At 35.6% G+C, this 22188-nt stretch overlaps 1 protein-coding gene across 1 annotated transcript; it reads right to left on the reverse strand.

The window, feature by feature from the left end:
* Window positions 1-37: 37 nt before the first annotated feature.
* nudt6 (nudix (nucleoside diphosphate linked moiety X)-type motif 6) lies at window positions 38-21879 on the reverse strand. Its single transcript, XM_028459296.1, has 5 exons — window positions 21564-21879; window positions 19488-19691; window positions 9226-9281; window positions 2994-3048; window positions 38-776 (listed from the first exon to the last, which is right to left on the reverse strand). Exons 1-5 carry the CDS (start codon window positions 21856-21858, stop codon window positions 403-405), a joined length of 984 nt encoding a protein of 327 aa, XP_028315097.1. The 5' UTR covers window positions 21859-21879; the 3' UTR covers window positions 38-402.
* Between the last annotated feature and the right edge of the window lie 309 nt (window positions 21880-22188).

The following is a 22188-nucleotide window of genomic DNA, read 5'->3' on the forward strand; positions in this document are numbered from 1 at the left end:
TAGCCTGAAAAACAAAGCAAAAAAAAATAAAAAAATGAATTTGTTTGTATCAAGTAAATGCAATACGCTTCTTTACAATTTTAAACTTTAAACAACATGCTATTGAACATATTGAGCTCTTTTGCTGTTTTCGGGGCTGATTCCAGTGGTCGCACCATCTCATCCACAGCACAGAAATGTGCGTTAGCCTTCATTGGAGTCTGTAAAATAGTGTCACTGATGGCAGTGAGCGTGCACACTGGTGTCCTAAAGTGCACGACACCTTCGTGCACTTTGACGCCTGATTGTAAAAGAGACGAGTTGAAACGTTTCATAACTAAAGCTCAGCTCCTCCTGACAGTGACCATGTGACCTCCTGCTGTGTGAACAGTAACAGTCCTTCATGGAACTCTGAGGAGCGGCTCACGCTGTGGGGATCTTCCTGTGGTACAGCTGGTAGAACATTCCAGAGTAGACGGCGGGCAGCTCCTCCATGGCGAGGTCGATGTGTTCAAAGCCCTCCTCCAGGCCGTGGAGCAGCAGCTTAGCCACGCGTGAGGTGATGGGCGTGGTGTGATCGGTGAGGGCCAGCTCACTCAGGTGGAGCCACTCACAGCGCAGACACTCCTGAGTGCAGAAGTCGATGTTGTAGGTGAGGGGGCGGAGCCTGCAGATGATGTACATGTCGGACATGCCGAAGGCGCCCGGGTGGTTGTGCTGCTGACGGATGCTGAGAAGGGATTTGAACTCAGAGCGCACGCCGGTTTCCTCAAACACCTCCCGCACCGCCGTCACACCTGAGAGACGTAAAAACACTCTGGATCAGACACTCACTGCTTCTCCTTTAAATTATCTTCCACTATTTTTATAAATGTTGCATAAAACCTTTAAAATGTCCTTATTAGTAGATCTATGCCTAACAGAACACATTATTTTGCACCATATTCGTTTTATTAGCTTTTAGAAATGGGACTAGTTTATCGTTTTACAACTTGTGTTCCTCCATCTTGAAATCACATGATTGATGATGTCACATGGCTCCACTGCCTGTAAACAAACCCATTGTTTTCTATTGGAGCGAAACATTCAGCCTGATTTTTAGATCATTTAGCTGCTTTTTCAGTCAAAATGACAACTCGTCCTTTGCATTTCAACTTGCCCATTACTGGATTGTATCACCTGTAAATATTAGGGACATATAATTAATTCATATATTTAAAATATGTATTGAACAATTCTAGTAAAATGACATTTTTAGGAACGTTTTATGAATGTTTTTTATGCTGTGTTAGAATGTCACATTTATAACTCTGGTACATTTACTGTAATGTTGATGAATGTACATTGTCCCTGTGAAATAAACTAAATCAAAAATAAAAACTTGTGCTGCTTTTGGTTGCTCTAAATAATCAGGAAAAGTTAAAGATGTCAAAACAGAATAAAATAATCAGTTTCAACTCAGCGGTTTGGTAGTAAACAATGAAGCAGAGAAGAAGAGCTCTCCTAAGGCACTTTTACTCTCCTTTAAACAGTGCGCTGACATGCTCTGGTGGCTGAAGTTAATGAGTAAATCACGGACTGTTGAACACACAAAAACCCCTGAGAATAGAAGTTATTTTTGGTGAGAATCCTTCAACACCATTTACTCTCGTAAATTCCATCCACCAGAGCATGTCAGCGCACTGTTTAAGGGAGAGTAAAGGTCCCTTAGGAGAGCTCGTCTGTTTTTTGGTAAACAAAAAAGTGTTACATCGGCATTTTTAACTTTTCCTGATTTTTTAGAGTGACCTTATTTTTCCATTAGCCTTTATTTAGTCAAGAGAAACACATTGACAATAATAATTTCATTTTCAAGTGTGTCCTGGCATAAAACGAGTTTACAGTGTCACAATAATACTAAAATGTTCTTAAAACAAGTACACGAAAACAATAAAAAGTACAGTTACAGTAAGAAAAACTATAAAAGCCACCAAATAGATAAAAATAAGTTAACCTAAACAATAACAAGTTGAAGTATTTGTTTCCAGGTGATGCAAAAAGGCCCTAAACTCTCCCAGTGTGACAAACTCTGAGTTTAAAATCTTTCTGTACAGCATTCCATGAACATGGAGCGGAATACATGAAGACTTTTTTGCCCAGTTCATTAAAGCAGGTCAGAACTGTGAGTAAAAACTAGTCTTTAGACGACATACTGTATTTATTTCTGGGTTTCTGGGTCACATGACTACAAAAGCAGCACAAGTTGTCATTTTGACTGAAAAAGCTGCTAAATAATCTAAAAATCAGGCTGAATGCTTCACTTTAATAGAAAACAATGGGATGTTTACAGGCAGTGGGGCCGTGTGACATCACACAGGCTCTAAAAGTGTAATGTAGTCCCATTTTAAAAGTTAATAAAACAAATATGGTGAAAAACTAGAAAAGCACTCAGAGAGCGCAGATCTCTGCTAAGCAGCTCAAGCTCAGCTAACACACTCCGGTCACGGTAACATGCTAAACTCACTATTACCATGACTATCTGCCAACATTGAGCTGTTGACTCTGAGAGAACCCATGACATCATCAACAATAATTCCACCGTGTGGATGGGAAAAAGAATGGGATATATATCTATCTAGATATTTTATTTTGATAACTATTTCCTGAAAATTTCATCCAAATCCATTCATAACTTTTCAAGCTATCATGCTAACACACTGACTGACAGATAAACAGAGGGTAAAACATAACCTTAACGCACGGCGCTTTGTGCTTAGTGGAGGTAATAATACATTTTGTTAGGTATGAATCTTCTAATAAGGACATTTCAAAGATTATGGGCCACATTTGTAAAAATAGTGGAGGATCCCTTTAAGTATCGTTGACGAGGAACAGAAACGTAGGATGTTTTTTTTGTTTTTCAAGCTGCTTTGGTGAATTTCAGTGAATTCAATGAGTTTCCAACGTATAAATGTATCATGAATGTATCATTGTGTGTATTCTGTAAATGTACTGTATGAGTTTGGAGCTCTCACCGATGTTTTCTCCTGGATCTGACAAGCCACCGGGAAACTTCCAGGCATTCTTTGTCTGGAATAGAAGAGCACGGTTCAGATTGTGTTTTTGGTTTGATTGCTGGCACTGCTGTAAATGTTAATGGATCAAAACTCACAATCAGACAATGATTACACGGCGTTCCTAGTAATAGGACGAGGTGAAGCTGTAGGAGGGACTGACTGAGTGTTCTACAATTACATGATAGAAATATTCATAAAGTGTTTCACCACTTTGTTGTTAATATTTAATGTCAGTATGCTGCTGGTTAAGTTATTTTTTAGAGGTTTGCTTTCTGTCATACTACAGCAATTATTGTCATGTATTGTCAACAAAATGATATTTTTTCCTCTGAAATGTGTAATTCTAAATGAATAAAATCACTGTGTGCAAACTGCATCATTGAATGACTCCACGAAACATAGACATGTGCTGAAAAATATGAAGTAAAAGAGCGACAACAAAGATAAGACAAAAAACGACTCCAGAAAAACACACGACACCCCCCCCACCCCCAGAAAAACAGCAAAATTCCACAAAATTAACTGTTGATATTACACAGATTAATAAAAAGAACTCCAAAAACACAAAATGACAGAAAACCCTGCAGAAAAACAGCTAAATTCCACAAAATTACTTAGAAAACACACAAATTTACTAAAAAAATAAATAAAAAATACAACAAAAATGACTCCAAAAAATAGAATTAAAATTGTTTCCTCAAGGTAAAAGAAAAACATGTAAATATCTGGATAGAAATGATGTGCAAACGTAACGTTACATAACGTTTTGTTTTTTTCTTTGCACTTTATTGACAAAGAGCTTTATTACTGTTTTAAAATATGTGATTGCAATTTTTTTTTGTTATTTTTATGAGATTTAAAGAAGAATAGTACAAATGTATTTTATTTTATTTTTTCAAAAAAGGTCACTTTTTTACCCATTTAATCAGATTTGATCAGAAAATGCTGGTGCAGGGGCGGAGCTTGAGCTGATTAGCCACCGCATGGCATAACCATTACATAACTGATGGTAGGTGAGAGATAAATAGGACAGTTTATTGAGAAAGTTGGTGATGTTTAATCAATAGTTTCAACAAAGCATGAATGTAAAATTTCTTTGTCAGTGAAATTCCTCGTCTGGGTGAGAAAAACGAAAAAAGAAAAACACTTTTCCACGACGGCGCCATCTTTGCACTCATCTACGTGACTCTAAATCCCACAATGCAGTGTGTCAACTCTTCTGAAGTTGAAGTCATGTGACCATTTGGAGTGAAGAGCAAACTGGGAGCGGCAATTTCCCCATTTGTGAGTAAATTCTCAGTGGAAATGCCTTTGATTATCATTATTAGCAGCTTTAGCCTAGCTTTAGCTTGACCAGTTTGGAGTTAAACGTGCACAGTGGTGGAGTCTTTGGTGTGGTGAGGATTCCTTTGTAAACACAAACAGTAGACCATTGTTTCCACCTCAGGATAAAGAAACTAAACACTATAAATCACTAATTCACAACTGTAGAAACTCATGTGTGAACCACATGTAGATCCATTTGCCACATGTAACACGTTTTACCGCTGATTTCTCCATCTATGTTTTTTCACGTTGACACAATGGTTTTTACAACTATTTTGTGAGACTTTCTGAGTTTTAGTTTCACCAGAAGATCTAAAAGCCAACATGAACTCATTCCCAGTAAACAGCTGCTTCATGAAAAGATGGAAATGGGCTGTAACTGTTTCAATCTGTTTCTTCAACATCCATCACAAGCCCTGTGTTGTCTGACTGGGACACATGTTGCATTCTGCAGCAAAACTCAAACTCTGCTGCTCATTGAGTATTGTATAAGACTGTGTGAGGTGTTTTAATTTGAAAAATAAAAAATAATAATTTAAGCTCTTTCTTCCTTCAATTTCTGTGATATGTATTATTATTATTATATTATGTTTTTTAAATCTAAAAAAATGCAATTTTAATGAGTCATTTAAAAAATAATTACCATATTATTACTAGACATTTCAGGCGACCTTATATGGGGTCACATCCCCAAGGTTGAAAAACCCTCCTCTAAAGACACAGCTGCAATTTAAAAAATATATATATATATATATATAATTTTAATGAGTCATTTCATTTTATTATTACTCAACAATTCAGGCGACCCCATGTCATTTCCAGGTGACGCCACATGGGGTCACGACCCCAAGTTTGAAAAACCCTGCTCTAAGGACACTGCTGCAATTTAAAAAAAAAAAAATATTTTCTAATTAAAAAAAATATAATATTAAAGAGTACAAACCATCAACTTTTAAAGATTTTAAAGATTTATTGAATTGGCAACATGTCGGCTTAATATGCATGCTTGATATGTTGCAAGAAATCAGCATTTAGCATGTGTTGACCAACATGATCATGTGTTATCAAATTCAAGTTATTTTTGTAGCACTTCAAATCCATTAACTCATAAAATTATTTGATATTATTTTAACTGTATAGATTTTATATACTGTATTGTCTTTATTGAGAAGGTATTTTTTCGGCTCAGGAAAGATTTTAATCCAGGTGAGATTAGGCAAAATGGTTGTAGACCCCTGGAGTAGGTGAAGCTAACGGAGATAAATCCAGGATATATTTATCTAGCTTTGTAGCACAGGCCCCAAATGTTTTGTAATTAGTGTTTTAAGTGTGAACTAAGTTGAGGAGGAAAAGTGACTCTTTATAGGTGAGTGTGAGCACGACAGCAGCAGCTCTGTTTGACTACGTTTAGCTCCTGTAAACATAACGTTAACAGTGAAAGCACTGAGAACCTCCATCATCTGCTGCTACATTAGTAACACACACATAAATACACTAGTAACACACACATAAATACACAAGTAACACACACATAAATACATTAGTAACACACACATAAATACACAAGTAACACACACATTAATACACAAGTAACACACACAAGTACACTAGTAACACACACATAAATACACAAGTAACACACACACATAAATACACAAGTAACACACACACATAAATACACAAGTAACACACACATAAATACACAAGTAACACACACACATAAATACACAAGTAACACACACATAAATACACAAGTGACACACACATAAATACATTAGTAACACACACATAAATACACAAGTAACACACACATTAATACACAAGTAACACACACAAGTACACTAGTAACACACACATAAATACACAAGTAACACACACACATAAATACACAAGTAACACACACACATAAATACACAAGTAACACACACATAAATACACAAGTAACACACACACATAAATACACAAGTAACACACACATAAATACACAAGTAACACACACATAAGTACATAAGTAACACACACACAAGTACACTAGTAACACAGACACAAGTACACTAGTAACACACACATAAGTACACTAGCAACACACACATAAATACACAAGTAACACACACATAAATACACAAGTAACACACACACATAAATACACAAGTAACACACACACATAAATACACAAGTAACACACACACACATAAATACACAAGTAACACACACATAAATACACAAGTAACACACACATAAGTACACTAGTAACACACACATAAGTACACTAGTAACACACACATAAATACACAAGTAACACACACGTAAATACACAAGTAACACACACATAAGTACACAAGTAACACACACACAAGTACACTAGTAACACACACACAAGTACACAAGTAACACACACACAAATACACAAGTAACACACACATAAATACACAAGTAACACACACAAAAGTACACTAGTAACACACATAAGTACACTAGTAACACACACACAAGTACACTAGTAACACACACACAAGTACACTAGTAACACACACATAAGTACACTAGTAACACACACATAAGTACACAACTAACACACACAAAAGTACACTAGTAATACACACATAAGTACACAAGTAACACACACATAAGTACACTAGTAACACACACACAAGTACACAAGTAACACACACATAAGTACACTAGTAACACACACACAAGTACACAAGTAACACACACACAAGTACACAAGTAACACACACATAAGTACACTAGTAACACACACATAAGTACACTAGTAACACACACATAAATACACAAGTAACACACACAAAAGTACACTAGTAACACACATAAGTACACTAGTAACACACACACAAGTACACTAGTAACACACACACAAGTACACTAGTAACACACACATAAGTACACTAGTAACACACACATAAGTACACAAGTAACACACACAAAAGTACACTAGTAATACACACATAAGTACACAAGTAACACACACATAAGTACACTAGTAACACACACACAAGTACACAAGTAACACACACATAAGTACACTAGTAACACACACACAAGTACACAAGTAACACACACACAAGTACACAAGTAACACACACATAAGTACACTAGTAACACACACATAAGTACACTAGTAACACACACATAAATACACAAGTAACACACACGTAAATACACAAGTAACACACACATAAATACACAAGTAACACACACATAAGTACACAAGTAACACACACACACAAGTACACTAGTAACACACACACAAATACACAAGTAACACACACATAAATACACAAGTAACACACACAAAAGTACACTAGTAACACACACATAAGTACACTAGTAACACACACACAAGTACACAAGTAACACACACATAAGTACACTAGTAACACACACATAAGTACACTAGTAACACACACGAAGTACACAAGTAACACACACATAAGTACACTAGTAACACACATAAGTACACTAGTAACACACACATAAGTACACTAGTAACACACATAAGTACACAAGCAACACACACATGAATACAAGAGTAACACATACACGACTACACAAGCGAAGCTAAAGGCCAGCATTCTATCAGTGTTACATAACAAACCATTCAATGAAAGCCCTTTAGACTAGAGCAGACATGGGTAACTGGTGGTCCAGGACCAATGGTGGTCCTCGGTCTTGTTCAAATTGACTCTAAAAACTTACGAAATTACAGAAAAAAATAGTTATAATAAACAAAAGGAAAACAAATACTGTAAACACAAAATTACTCCCTAAACAGTAACGCACAAGATGACGACAAATAAATAACTGAAAACTATACAAACCCATAATAAAACGATGCAAAAGTGACAGAAAAATACACCAAAAACACACAAACCAAATTACAGAAATATAAAATATGACAACAATACACGAAAAGACAGAAAAATATAAAAAATTCCAACATAAATACACACAAAAATATTTGTTCTTTCCTTTATTGATGATAATTATTCTAAATACTGACATTAATATTGACTATGTGGCCCTCAAAACAATCACATTTTTGTGGCCCCTGTTGTGATCAGTTCCATTGTCTTTGCAGTCGATTAAAAATAACAGAGAAAACAATAATAATTGAGTTGTAGATCTCAGTCCTTCCAAAGTCAATGAAACTCCACAATCTTTTTAATTTTCCTGTGTTTTCATCACATGACTGCTGTAGTCATTTTTAATGGAAAATTGTGGAAAGAACTAAAAATGTATATAAAATCCTACAATTTCTCACAAACAATCTCACAAAATCAAGGAATTCACAGGTAAAGATCCCGTGGTGACTGCTATCTGTTGCTATCTGTCACTTACTGCTTGGATGCAAATATTATTTACACGTAGAAGTGCAAACTAGGGCACAATAATGTCCAAATTGAATTTTTTGACTGTATTTCTGTTTTACATTCCTGCTTTAACTGTTTGGCTCTAAAGCTGATTAACAGAACTTTGTTACTAATTCATATCAACTTTTAGCTTTTAAGACACGTACTATCTGGACGGACCAGAACTGGCCTGCGCGCCTTAAGTTTGGCACGTGATTTAAAGGAATACAGGACAAACCATGAGTGTGAGGGATTGATTTTACTGAAACGTTATTTTATTTCATTTGAGCTGGAGTCTCACATTCATTACAGTTTCTGAGCCAAATGTGGCTGATTTCAGTCTCAATAGGCAATAGCAGAAAAACAGAGACAAGAAAAACTGTAATTTCATCATTTCTACTTTATATACGGTGTCTGTGTGCTGGATAAAAATGAAAGAGATTCACAACAACACAACAGGGATATTAAAGAGAAGTCTAAGATACTGGTACCTTATTCTTGTCTTGAACAACCAGAACTTTCCCACTGGACTCATCTACAACAGCACCTGGACAGATGTTAACAGATCAGACATTAATAATCAACATCGCACAGAGCGTTCAGGGCTACACAAATGATATTTCTAATTATAATTATAATAATTTACCACAACTAGCACACAATCAATGTGTTTCTGACCCACAAATTCCTCTATTAAGGCACGTGTGTCAAACTCAAGGACCGGGGGCCAAATCCGGCCCTTTGGAGCATCCAATTCGGTCCGCAGGAGAAAGTACAAAAGACAGAGAAAACATGAATCATTGTGTGAATGAAACCCAACAATATTTCCAGGGGCTCACAGTTTTCCCAGTGTTTATATCACATGATTGCAGTGATTTTTAATGTTAAACTGTTGAAAAAAAACTCAAAACACCTCTAATTATTCCATAATATTTCCTTAATTAAATAGAAATTGGTCATAAAATCAAGGTAATTTAAAGTGACAATTCCATTGTGGCAGATATTTATCAATTCGTGTATCATTCGTTCATTCGTTTTTCATTATGTAACAAAAACATGAAAAACAAAAAAAAAACACATTTTGTGATATTTGTTTCCAAAACCAAAATGAAAAAACGGAAAACGCCTTGTTTTTCAAATTCAAGCTCTTTTGCTTCGGTACAGAAGTACAAAGTACGTGACCTGAAAGTGAAGCGTTACATATTCCGCGATATCTTTAGCTGCAACACTTAAGAGTCACTAAATCCTCCGAAATGTCCATGAGGAGGTTCTGTGCCCAACACCAGCTAAAACGAAAAGGACACGTTTCTGATGCACAGTTGGAAGCAGCGATCTTGTCATGCCAAACCGCCGTTAGCATAGCCATTAGCATCGGATGAGTACACTTCCTGGTCACGTACATTGGCATATCGGTAATGGTGGAAATTAATAAAGGTGTTTGTTTTCCGTTTTTCTTTTTGTCTGTACCGAAGCAAAAGAGCTTGAATCTGAAAAACAAGGCGTTTTCCATTTACATATTTTGTATTTTATGTTGACTTTGAAGTAAAAACAATAATGTGGAAATGACTTGTTTTCCTGCATAAAATCCGTGGCCCACTTGAGATCAAACTGCTCCGTATTTGGCCCCTGAACTAAAGTGGGTTAGCCATCATAAAGAGTGTGGAGTTCTTTCAAAGGATCAGCGTCGAGGGAGGAAACGGTAAAGCAGGTCCAGGAGAGCCATTAAAGTAAGAGTTGATGTAGTTTTACGCAACATTTGGTGAGTAAATGCACCACAATGTCCTCCACTGAGGGGAAACACTGAACTAACTGTATCAGGGTTTCATTACATACTGTATGACCCAACAGGACCTTGTTTTAAGTTCATTTAATTTATTTTTCAGCATCAGATTTCAGAACACATTCACACGACAAAACAGACGTTGAATGAACGTTAAAAGTAGGGTCTTCAAAATTTCCAAATTGCATTTCAGGGTTTGCTCATTTCCGCGTCACTTTACACTTTTCCGTTTTGTTTTTGTAGACGGGAGGGGTTACGTTGAAATCACGCTCGATTAAATCACGTCGCTCAGCTATAGGCCTGTGATCTATTGTCCCATATATTATTGCTGATAAACATTTTAATTGTCACATTTGAGACCAAATTAACCACGAATGTAATAATGATATATCATAACAAGGCAAGACCTGTATTCGCAAGGCGAATACGTATTTGGCACTTTGAAAAAAATAGCAAAAATGACAAGCTGTATCTGGATTTGTTGACAAGTGTTATAATGCAGGAAAAACAGAAGACTGACGACCTTAAGCGAAGATTAAGGTCACACATTGAAAGGAAATGTTGTTCAATGGTACCAGTCTGAGCGCTGTATCTCAATTTGTGGCCAAGTTATAGGGAAACCAGTGTTTTTGTTTTTTTTGTGATGTCACAAACTTTGACCCCTACCGATCTTTTTACTGGTAGGTTGTACAGCTTTGGTCCAACTAAATAAAATACTCAACTTGAGATGAGCTTTTCATAAATGTAAGCATCGAACTTGTATGTTAAATATTAGTAGAGATCTGGAAAATTTGGGTTTTTGACATTTTGGCTCCAAAAAAGGTTGACTGAACATCCTTGACATTGTCCCTATGAGATGACATACGTGTCATTAGTGCTGCATTAATAGCCTAGGAGGAGACCCAGGACAAAGAAGTTGCGGAAGAAAAATAATTATTGTATTTGGCAATTTTAAATGGCCAAATACAATAATGCAAGTACAAGCTTTTAAATGAAATAGACTTTTTTGTCATAAATATTTTTTTACATTGGAACTGGAATGTCAGAAAGGTTATCAAGTTCATTTTCATTTACCGTGCAATTAATTGATTTATCGATTATCATCACAGGCCTACCTTCAACTACCTGTTTACCAGGAATAAATAAATAAAAAATACCATGAAACATGTCATCTGGTCCCAAAACATTATTCGAGAAATTTTTAATTACCGACAACCCGACGATTCAAACTCAGCCGTGTGATCGTAGATGCTTCTGCTGTGACGTGTCACCAGATAAACTCATCACCAGTTCAACTAATACACCATCAGCTAAAGCTGAGTCTTTTATTAGATTTGAATGCAGTCAATAATAATAATCTGAACTGTTTTTTCATCACAACACATTAAAAACACTTCAGATGATGTTCTGCATTCATGTTCAGTCACATGATAACGCAATCACTAGTCCGACCTTAACATGGAGCATATGGAATTGGACGTATTTGTTTGTCACACTTTTTAGAAGACATTCAATCACCAGTTTTCCTGTTCTATAACGTGATTACCGTTTTTCGTGATCTCTGAAAACCCATGACTCTATAAAAAGTTGGTAGAATAGGAGATTGTGTTCTGACGAGGTTGTTTTATCTCCAACTAACCATTCAAAGAGACAAAGTGCAACATTTACCATGAGAGGTCAAGAGGTCAAACAGTTTGCAGAAAAAGAAGTCAGCCAACAGTCATTGGTTAACCTCTAAAGATGAGGGAATTCAGCATTAACTGGAAACGCTGCTATTTATACCAACATGAAATCAATGCTGTAAAAATCCCAGAAATAAGACAGATATATATTTTTCCAGTGTCTTATTACAACATCAAATCGACAACTTGAATGACTTCTGGCCTAAAGTCTTGACAAGCTGCACACACATTGTAGTCTGAATTAAAGTTGGATCTGTAGAAGATCACATTCTTTTATTCTGGAGTTGAGCAGAAAGTGACTCAGCTGTCATGAAGAGTAATGAGAAAATCTCTAAAGAAACGTAAGACGAGTACTAACAAATTGTCAGATAAAAAGCCCCAGTTGTTGGACTTTCTGGTGGAAATTCATGTCATCCTTCAGTCCTTTGGTGCCATTTGGCTCCAGAAAAATACGACCATGGTTTCTCCCACGGGAGAATATGATTATGTAGCATTTCAGTCCAAGAAATCAAACTCTCATGTGGAACAAGAGAAAATGATTAGCCTGAGCACGTGCTCCCACTGAGCTCTGGATAATCCCTTAAGGGGCAAGTGAAACTTAAAGAGAGAAATGTTTATACTTCCTTAAAGTTCCATAAATCTGAACTCAGCTCTAAACCTGACACAGTTTAACACTGAACTGAGAATCACATCAGTGATCGATCACAGTGAACACCAATTACAGTAAATGTGTAGAAAAATACACTTTTCTTTAATTTGACTGACATATTACAGTTACACACTGGTTCCCAAACTTGTGGAAAAAATTGGCACAGTTGTGGCAGTGTGCTTCCACTTCAACTTTTTTCTATCTATCTATCTATCTATCTATCTATCTATCTATCTATCTATCTATCTATCTACAGTATCTATCTAACTATCTATCTATCTATCTATCTATCTATCTATCTATCTATCTACAGTATCTATCTATCTATCTATAGTATCTAACTATCTATCTATCTATCTAAAACTATCTACAGTATCTATCTAACTATCTATCTATCTATCTATCTATCTATCTACAGTATCTATCTATCTATCTACAGTATCTATCTATCTATCTATCTATCTATCTATCTATCTATCTATCTATCTATCTATCTATCTATCTATCTATCTATCAATAGTATCTAACTATCTACAGTATCTATCTATCTATAGTATCTATCTATCTATCTATCTATTTATCTATCTATCAATAGTATCTAACTATCTACAGTATCTATCTATCTATCTATCTATCTATCTATCTATCTATCTATCTATCTATCTATCTATCTATCTATAGTATCTATCTATCTATCTATCTATCTATCTATCTATCTATCAATAGTATCTATCTATCTACAGTATCTATCTATCTATCTATCTTTTGCCTATTGTGTATTATTATCACCAAACTTGCTTCAGTTAATGTCCATACATAAGTTCAATTATTTCTGCCTTTGTAGCCTTCCCTAATGAGAATTGGCTTTATATTTGATGTGAATCTCTGGGTGTTTTTTTAGGCGGACTACATATTTCTGTATTTAAAACATGATTTATTGTCAATCATTATCATTATTTCTAAAATTTCACATCATCCATTGTAACCACTAAGGGTCCTACTTCAATCTGAAAAAAATAACCATGTAGGGCATGCAGAAACTTTGAAAAACATTATTTAGAAGAGGTTAAGGACATTTATTTTATTTTCTATTCATTTTAGATTAATAATAGTGATAATTACTGCAATTAATTAGAAAATTTGTAATTAATTAATCTCAATCTCATAACAATATTTAACACAAGAAGCATTGTTTTTCCAATTTAAATGGATTTTGGTATATGACTGAATCAATGAAAACAATAAATGAGCTTGACCCTCCAATTAGCTTTGGGGTCAATTTGACCCCATTCAATGTTTATCATTCAAAAAAAATTAATAATATTTTTTTTGCTTCATATTTCATGACTTTTCCTAATTTGATGGGTACAATTGATTGCAAACCTATAAACTGTTAATGCTGTACTTTATTCAACATGAAATAGTTAATTTGGTAAATAGAAAAAAAGAAATACAAAAAGGCAGTAGCTGGGATTTTATTGCTGTACAATATATATATGAAATCTATGTACTTATTTATCTATTTCTATTTGTTGTTCATATTGTTTAACTTGAGAATATTTATCTAACTGGAGAACTTGCAGGATTATTATTTTATCTGTTTTTTAATATTTCATTTTTTTGTTTATATAAATAATTGTTTACGTATATTCATAGTTAATAACTAATCTCTGCTATTGCTGCTTTTATTGAAGCAGGCAATTACTAAAGGCAGTGGCTATCCGTACGGTTGCCATATCAACATACCAACATTCTATCCATACGCAGCGCCTCTCATTGGTCAGTTTAGGTCACGTGACTAAGACTAACCCAAAACGCTACATACGTGTACTTCGGTAACCGTACCAATAGCACTGGGGATTGTCCGTACGGCAACCGTACAAATAGACACTTTCACTACTGAAGGTTTTAAATAATCAGTTGGGTGTTGATCTATCCATATAATCAAAAGCTGATTCCATGTCAGCTGTGCTTTTTCAGAAAAAGGGGGATGGTAATAGACAGGTGTTGATGTACACATCATATATAAGGTAGAAAGAGGCCTTATGATGACAAGTGAAGTGTAAGGCCGACCGTCAAGGTTGGTACAGGTAAACAAACCTACCCACTGCTTCCTGGACAGGAAGTGGTGATTAATTTTACTGACATGGGAGAGAGAGTCTCGGGGCTCCGTTATCTGCTCGTCCTGGTGGATGCATACACCAGATGGTCGGAGGCGTATCCCTGTAGACACGAAGACTCCAAGTCTGTAATTAAACCATTAGTAAACCATTACATTCCAACACATGGTTTTCTAAAACTAATTCGCTCCAACAATGGTACCCATTTCAAAAACAAAGATCTGCAAACAGTAGAGACAATAATGGGACTCAAACACCGATTTGGTTCAGTGTATCACCCCCAATCACAAGGCAAAGTGGAAAGAATGAATCGCACACTTCAGACTAAATTGGCAAAGGTCTGCAAAGACACGAAATTAACTTGAGTTGAGGCATTACCTATGGCCCTATTGTCAGTGCGATGTTCAGTAAAGTCTCAGACAGGGTTTACTCCATTTGAACAGGAGACAGGGAGACCATTTCCGGGACCGGCGGCCTCCCTTCTAGTCCAAGAGGTAAGATCGCACATCGAAATTATTATAACCTCTTGAAGTGTATGCATTCCAGGTTTGCCAGACAGACAGTGCGTGAAGACAGTACAACTGTCGAACCAGAGATTGAAACAGCTACACATCTTATGCTGAAAGTCCTGAAACGGAAGTGGCCAGAACCTCGCTGGACAGGGCCCTACAGGGTCACCGAGCGGACCTCACACGCTGTCCGACTGGACGGCAAAGGCGATACGTGGTACAACATCACTCAGTGCGCACCAGCAAGGACCGACCATTGCAGTGGAAACCACTCACTAAGGGCAAGATAATCCCTGAGTGTGTTTCCTGGTGATCAGGTAGTCTACCCTGGGTCGCCGAAGACGTCATCAGAGGGAAAAGGTGCAAGACCTCCTCTCCGACCACCCTGGATTGGGAGACAACAAGGAAGTGAGAGACCGTGCTCCTTCCCGACACGTGGCGTGCCAATCCACCAACAAGGAAGTGAGAGACCGTGCTCCTTCCCGACATGTGGCGTGCCAAGCCACCAACAAGAAAGTGAGAGACCGTGCTCCTTCCCGACAAGTGGCGTGCCAAGCCACCAACAAGGAAGTGAGAGACCGTGCTCCGTCCGGACACGTGACGTGCCAAGCCACCAACAAGGAAGTGAGAGACCGTGCTCCTTCCCGACACGTGGCGTGCCAAGCCACCAACAAGAAAGTGAGAGGCCGTGCTCCTTCCCGACACGTGGCGTGCCAAGCCACCAACAAGGAAGTGAGAGACCGTGCTCCTTCACGCCAAGTTGTGTGCCAAGCCACCACCACTTCTACTACTTTGGTAAGTACCTACATATACCCTTCAGAGTGTCTTGCGTCTCTTGGTGATCTGTTATACATTCCAGTGGGTTGGTCATATACTGTTGATTATTATCTGTAATTTGGTTTTGTTGACCTCTGTGTTCTTTGATTTTGCTCAAGACTCTGTGTTGGTATTTTTCTTAGAAGGGTGTGGTTGAGCCCGAGATCTCGTATTGAACTGCTTCCCGCACAACAGGTAAAATAAAAAGTCAAGTAAGAATTTGAACTGTGATCCTTCCTATTTAATGAACACACTGGAATAATAATAAAATTATATTCCAACACAACTAAAACCAGAATGTGGGTTTGTGTGTTTTGTTGTCATTTTGTATATTTTTCTGCCATTTTAATGTTTTTTGTTTTTTCTTGCTGTTTTGTGTGTTTAGGTTGTGGTTTTGTGCAATTTTTGAGTCATTTTGTGTATATATATATATATGTGTATATGTTGTGGAAGTCATTTTGTGTGTGTTTTGTCTGCTTTGTGTTTTTGGAGTCAATTTTGTATATTTCTGAGTAGTTTTTTGTGCATTTTTTATGTACTTTTGCAATTTTTTGCGTTTTCGTCGAGGACTGCACAAAATTAGGCTGAGGGCCGCATGTGGCCCCCAGGCCGCCAGTAGCCCAACTTTCCTCTTCCTTTTTGTCACCAAGTTTAAAAGATGATATGACATGATGGATTGAATCTCAAATTATATAATAATCAGAATTCTTTACAGATGTGAAAGTGTGTTGGAGGGGGTTTGGGTTTGGATGGAGATGAACATGTTCTGACATGTTCATCACTGAGTTCAATCATCAGTCTGCTCTCTAGTGGACAACAAGGAGGCTTGCAGAAAAACTCTGAACATGTCATGAAGTAGTGAAATAGTTTGAAAGTTCTTCAGTAATGTTAAACTGGAATGTTGGGATATTTTTCATGTTTTCAATCAATGCATTACTTTTAAAACTCCAGTTTGATCCATCATGTTTTACTGCGGCTCAGTAAAGTAAAGGTCAGTGATGTTTGTGATATTTCAGATTTAGTCGACATCATCCTTCAGCTGAAGCTGCTTTGAATACTTTAAAGCACATGTGTAAAACTCATGGCCCTGAGGCCAAATACGGCCCTTTTAGAGCATAAATTCAGCCCGCTCAATAAAGTGAAAATGATGAAAAAAAACATGGAACATTTTGTAAATGATCAACTAATTCAGTTGTGATATCTCAGCCTCTACAACTACAAAAAAATCTAATAAAATCCACAATATTTGCAGAGTTCAGTTTTCCACTTCTCATATCACATGACAGCAGTTCTTTTTCTATCTCAAAATGTTGAAAGCACACTTAATTTTTCCAAAATCTGGCAAATTTTCCTCAAATTATTCCACAAAATTCCCTAAATTCAAGGAAATTTCAGTGAAGTTACTGCAGGGACTGATATGCTCACATACTTTATCATTTATATCTGGAAATGTAAACCAGGGCACATGAATGTTGAATTTGCTCTTTTCCCCACCTAATATCTGTGGCCCACTTAAACTGGTCTGTATTTGGCCCCTGAACTAAAATAAGTCTTACACCCCCGATTTGAAAGAAAGAACTTCTTAATGCCATGTATTATTAGCTGTGTTTCAATTGCAGTTTTTGGCAAAATAAAAGCAATATTTCTTAAGCTTTGACAAAGTATTTTGTGCTTTGATCGTGTTTCCATTGAAGGTTGTTTTGTAGCTTAGTAACTCCTGTGAAATCACATCCCGCAATAGACGGACGCTCCAAACCTCCTAATAACACCTCCTAATTCCTTTGTTGTTGTGGCCCTAATAATGCTATGGGTACAGACCTCTTCTGTCCACACGTACCGCACCATGTTTTCTCAGAGAGAAGTGGTCATGTGACCAGGCACGTCACATCATGTGACGTGTAATTGCGGAAAAAGTGTTGGAATTGAGCCTTTGCGACACAATTCAATATAGAAACGTGTGAAAAACCTCCTCATGAAAGTGATATTTGAGTATTTTCTAGAGTTTGCGCATTTCCAAGAGTAAAGGAAACGTAGCGAGTGTAAGCGACAGTTCTGATTAAGTTTGGTCCTTTGATCCTGGGAGCAGGGCCAGCCTTCCCGCCAGGCAACCCAGGTGGGCGCATAGGGCGCCATCTGCTGGACGGACGCACCCCAAATTATTATTATTATTTTTTTTTAAATAATAATTTTAAAAAGTGTAATAAACATGAAACACACCCTAAATCTGTAACTATACCTGCTAATTATTCTACATTTTAAAATAGGTTGTTTATTTTTTCAATGGTTTGCTGTGTTGCAGAATTGCATTATTTTGTCTTGATATTTAAAATTAATAATGTGTACACACTGTGTATAGAAAACCAAAAAACTTTCTTTATGTATTTTTATTCATTCATGGGGGGGGGGGGGGGGTGTTAAAGTGCCTGTTTGCTGTTTATATGCAAAATACTCCCGTTTTTAAAGACATCAATCGTTCTTCAGATGTGTTGTTTTTTCTTATATCCCGTTGTGATCAGCTATTTAATTCACAATGATATATATAACAATCTTTCTATAATGATAAATATAATAATATTATTATTATTATTATATTAATATGAGCTATTTAATCTAAAATGATAAGTACAATATTTTTTATAACGATACATATATTAATGAGAACTATTTGATGAGCTACTTAATCTACAATGATATAAATATATATAAAAAATGTAAAAAAATCATAAATATATGAACTACTTGATGAGCTTCTAGGTCTACACTGATGTGTATAATATTTTTATAATAATAAATATCATATATTAGTCTCATGAAATAGATATGTATCTTATAAAAGGTCTTTCAACAATATCTTGTTTAATTCTTGCCTGTCTATGTATGGTTTTTAATGCTTTTTGGTCACATGATTGTCACATGATCTCTCTTGTACAGCACATAAGCACTGGTTTTTACTCGTTTTACATTTTAATTATGTCCCGATGAAGGTAACTGTGAGATTGCAGCAATATTTTGAAGAATATAGATTAAATATCTATTCTTCAAAAGGTTTAACTATTGAATAAACCAAATAATTGACTATTTAAATAAATGTATGTAATGAAATGCGTATCAGTGAGGTGTGAAATGTTGAGGTATGAATCACTTTCTTAAAGGGTTTGATCTCTGTGGTTTGCGTCAGATGACGCTAACATCCGTACCTGCCACTCCCACTTGGTGCGTAGCAAACCCAGGCAGACGGCTCTCCCCCGCCCCCAGCCACAGGCACAGGACGGCGTGGTCGTTTATGGCGTGATGGAAGGAGAAACCGTGCGTTGAGGCGGCAGCAGCACATCGACTCAGAGAGATGGGAACACGGAGCCACACGGCCACTTTCCCCTCAGCTTTCCACTGGATCAACGACTCTGAGATCAAACACATGTTCATGTTTCATCAGGCAAAACATAAAGGAAGTTACAGTTTAACAGAGATTTGGTTGGTATAGTTATAGTAAATCTTATATAACATTTTATTTACTAAATGATACATTTATATGAGAGATAGGCAACTTTTATACCAGTAAGAGCAACAAAAACACCAACATTATCAACATTCATGTCAGAATAAGGACCAATCTGAGCATCAATACAGGAAAAGACAAAGGTTCTGTTTGTTTTTTTTGTTGTTTTTTGTCATTTTGGAAAGTTTTGTTGTCGTTGTGGAAACCTTTTGTACGTTTTGCTCATTTTATGTGTTTTTTTGTTGTTGTTTTAAGTCATTTTGTATTTTTGTTGTTTTTTTTGTGTAAGTTTGGGGTCATTTTTCAAAATTTTTATTGTCGTTTTGTATCTTTATAACTTAATTCTGTGCATATTTTTGTATTTTTCTATAATTTTGTATAATGTTTCACTCATTTTATGTGTTTTTGTTGTTGTTTTGAGCTTGTTTTAAGTCATTTTGTATTTCTTTTTGTTGTTTTGTGTGTTTTTGTGGTCATTTTTCTAGATTTCTGTTGTAGTTTTGAATATTTATCAGTTATTTCTGTGCATATTTGTTGTCATTTTGTGTTTTTTTATGTCCTTTTTGTATTTTTCTATCACTTAGTGCTATTTTGTTGTCACTGGAAACATTTTGTTCATGTTTTGCTCATTTTATGTGTTTTTTGTTGTTTTGTGCTTGTTTTAAATCATTTTGTAGTTTTGTTGTTTTTTTATGTACTTTTGGTGTAATTTTTCTGGATTTTTATTGTAGTTTTGTATCATTATGAGTTAATTCTGTGCATATGTGTTGTAAATTTGTGCATTTTGTTGTCCTTTTTTGTATTTTCAATATAGGCAACATTGTAATTTTCTGTATAACCAAAATAGAAATCTCGATATATTGCCCAGGCCTAGTGTGATTTTTTTTTTTTTTTTTTTTTTTTTCCTTTTTTGGAAATTATGATTTAAATTATTGATTATATTAGTTTATGATTTAACTTTTGTTTTTTGGATGAGGAAAATAAGGACATAGAAATTGTTAAAAAATAAATAAATAAATAAATAAAAAATAAAAAACTATCAAATTGCAACACATTAAGAAAACTGAATTGCAATATAATTAAATATATAAATCAGCATCCAGGTATTGTAACTAAAATGTAATCTGGACAAAAGCACATCTTCCCAGCTCTACTACTAATGACTACTACTAATTACTAAAAAAGTTTCACTATTATTGTTGTAAATATTGTTAATGTTATAATAGTAAAAAAAATACATGTTATTACAGATTAATAATTAAATAATCTGTATTTAATGATAATATACTCTTTGTGCATTATTCTTTGCCCACCTGCACAGACGTAGGTAGATTTGTGTCTTTATTATTCAATAGAAAAAATAACACTTCAATAAAAAAAAAAAAACCTTTTCAATCAAAAAATAAATAAATAAAAAGTTTAGTTCAATCAAAAATAAATATTTTTTAATCAAAGAAAAGAAAGTGTTAAAATGCCATTTTCTTTGATTGAAAATCCTTTTTTTGATTTTAGTAAACTTTTTTTTGGATTGAAAAGTTTTTTTTTTTAATTGATGTATTTGGCCAATATTATTGGTAGTACATTTGTGTGTTTTTTTTATTATTATTAAATAAATAAATAAATATATTTTTTTTTTAAAGTGTTGAAATGCAGTATTTATTTATTTTATTTTATTTTTGCATTTGAACACTTTTTATTTGATTGGAATATTTATTTATTTTTTTGTTTTATTTATTTTTAATAATAAAGACACAAATCTACCTCCACGTGCACACACCTTGCAGTAAGTCGCTGAACGAGTCCTCGCTGACGTCCTCAGACAGTCCAGTCTGCTCCAGGTTAACGGTCACTCCACCGAACCGGTCCGCGGTCCCGGTGAGGGCTTTGTTTCCCTCCGCCCGGAGCCGCTGCCGTGAGGCGGTCACTGCTCTCCTGAAGCCCCGGACAGAGGAGCGGACCTGGCAACCCTTCGACCCACAAACCAGCGGTTTGAGCCCGGACAGAAGCACACGGCCTGCCATGTTATAGATATAGATATAGCTATAGATATATAACGTGTGATAAACTGTCATACAGTACAGTTACGTAAAAACACGCCCCCCGGAAGTTGTGTAAATACCGTAAATCATAGAAAAGTTGACACATGAGGAAATATAGGGTCATTATTTTCATTTTTTTTTTTTTTTTTTTTTTACCGCCCATAGCGACGGTTTGTCAAAAAACACAATTATATGGTCAGTAAAATAACACTAATAAATGTTCGTTCAATGTTCAATGTGTCATGAGACGGAAATTTAAAAAATAAACACAAAACATAATTTACTCAGTAACGGTTTTAAGGCAAGGCAAGGCAAATTTATTTGTATAGTGTATTTCTTACACAAGGCAACTCAATGTGCTTT

This window comes from Gouania willdenowi, chromosome 10 (assembly GCF_900634775.1).
Source record: "Gouania willdenowi chromosome 10, fGouWil2.1, whole genome shotgun sequence".
NCBI classification, from domain to species: Eukaryota; Metazoa; Chordata; class Actinopteri; order Blenniiformes; family Gobiesocidae; genus Gouania; species Gouania willdenowi.

What these genes read in the sequence shown, in the direction of transcription:
- nudt6 (XM_028459296.1), bottom strand. Translation starts at nt 21,858, where the DNA reads ATGACAGTTTATCACACGTTATATATCTATAGCTATATCTATATCTAT. An exon ending in GCACCAAGTGGGAGTGGCAG is followed by an intron (nt 9,282 to 19,487) that starts GTACGGATGTTA and finishes ACATCTGTCCAG; the next exon opens with GTGCTGTTGTAGATGAGTCC. An exon ending in TTGTTCAAGACAAGAATAAG is followed by an intron (nt 3,049 to 9,225) that starts GTACCAGTATCT and finishes CTTCTATTCCAG; the next exon opens with ACAAAGAATGCCTGGAAGTT.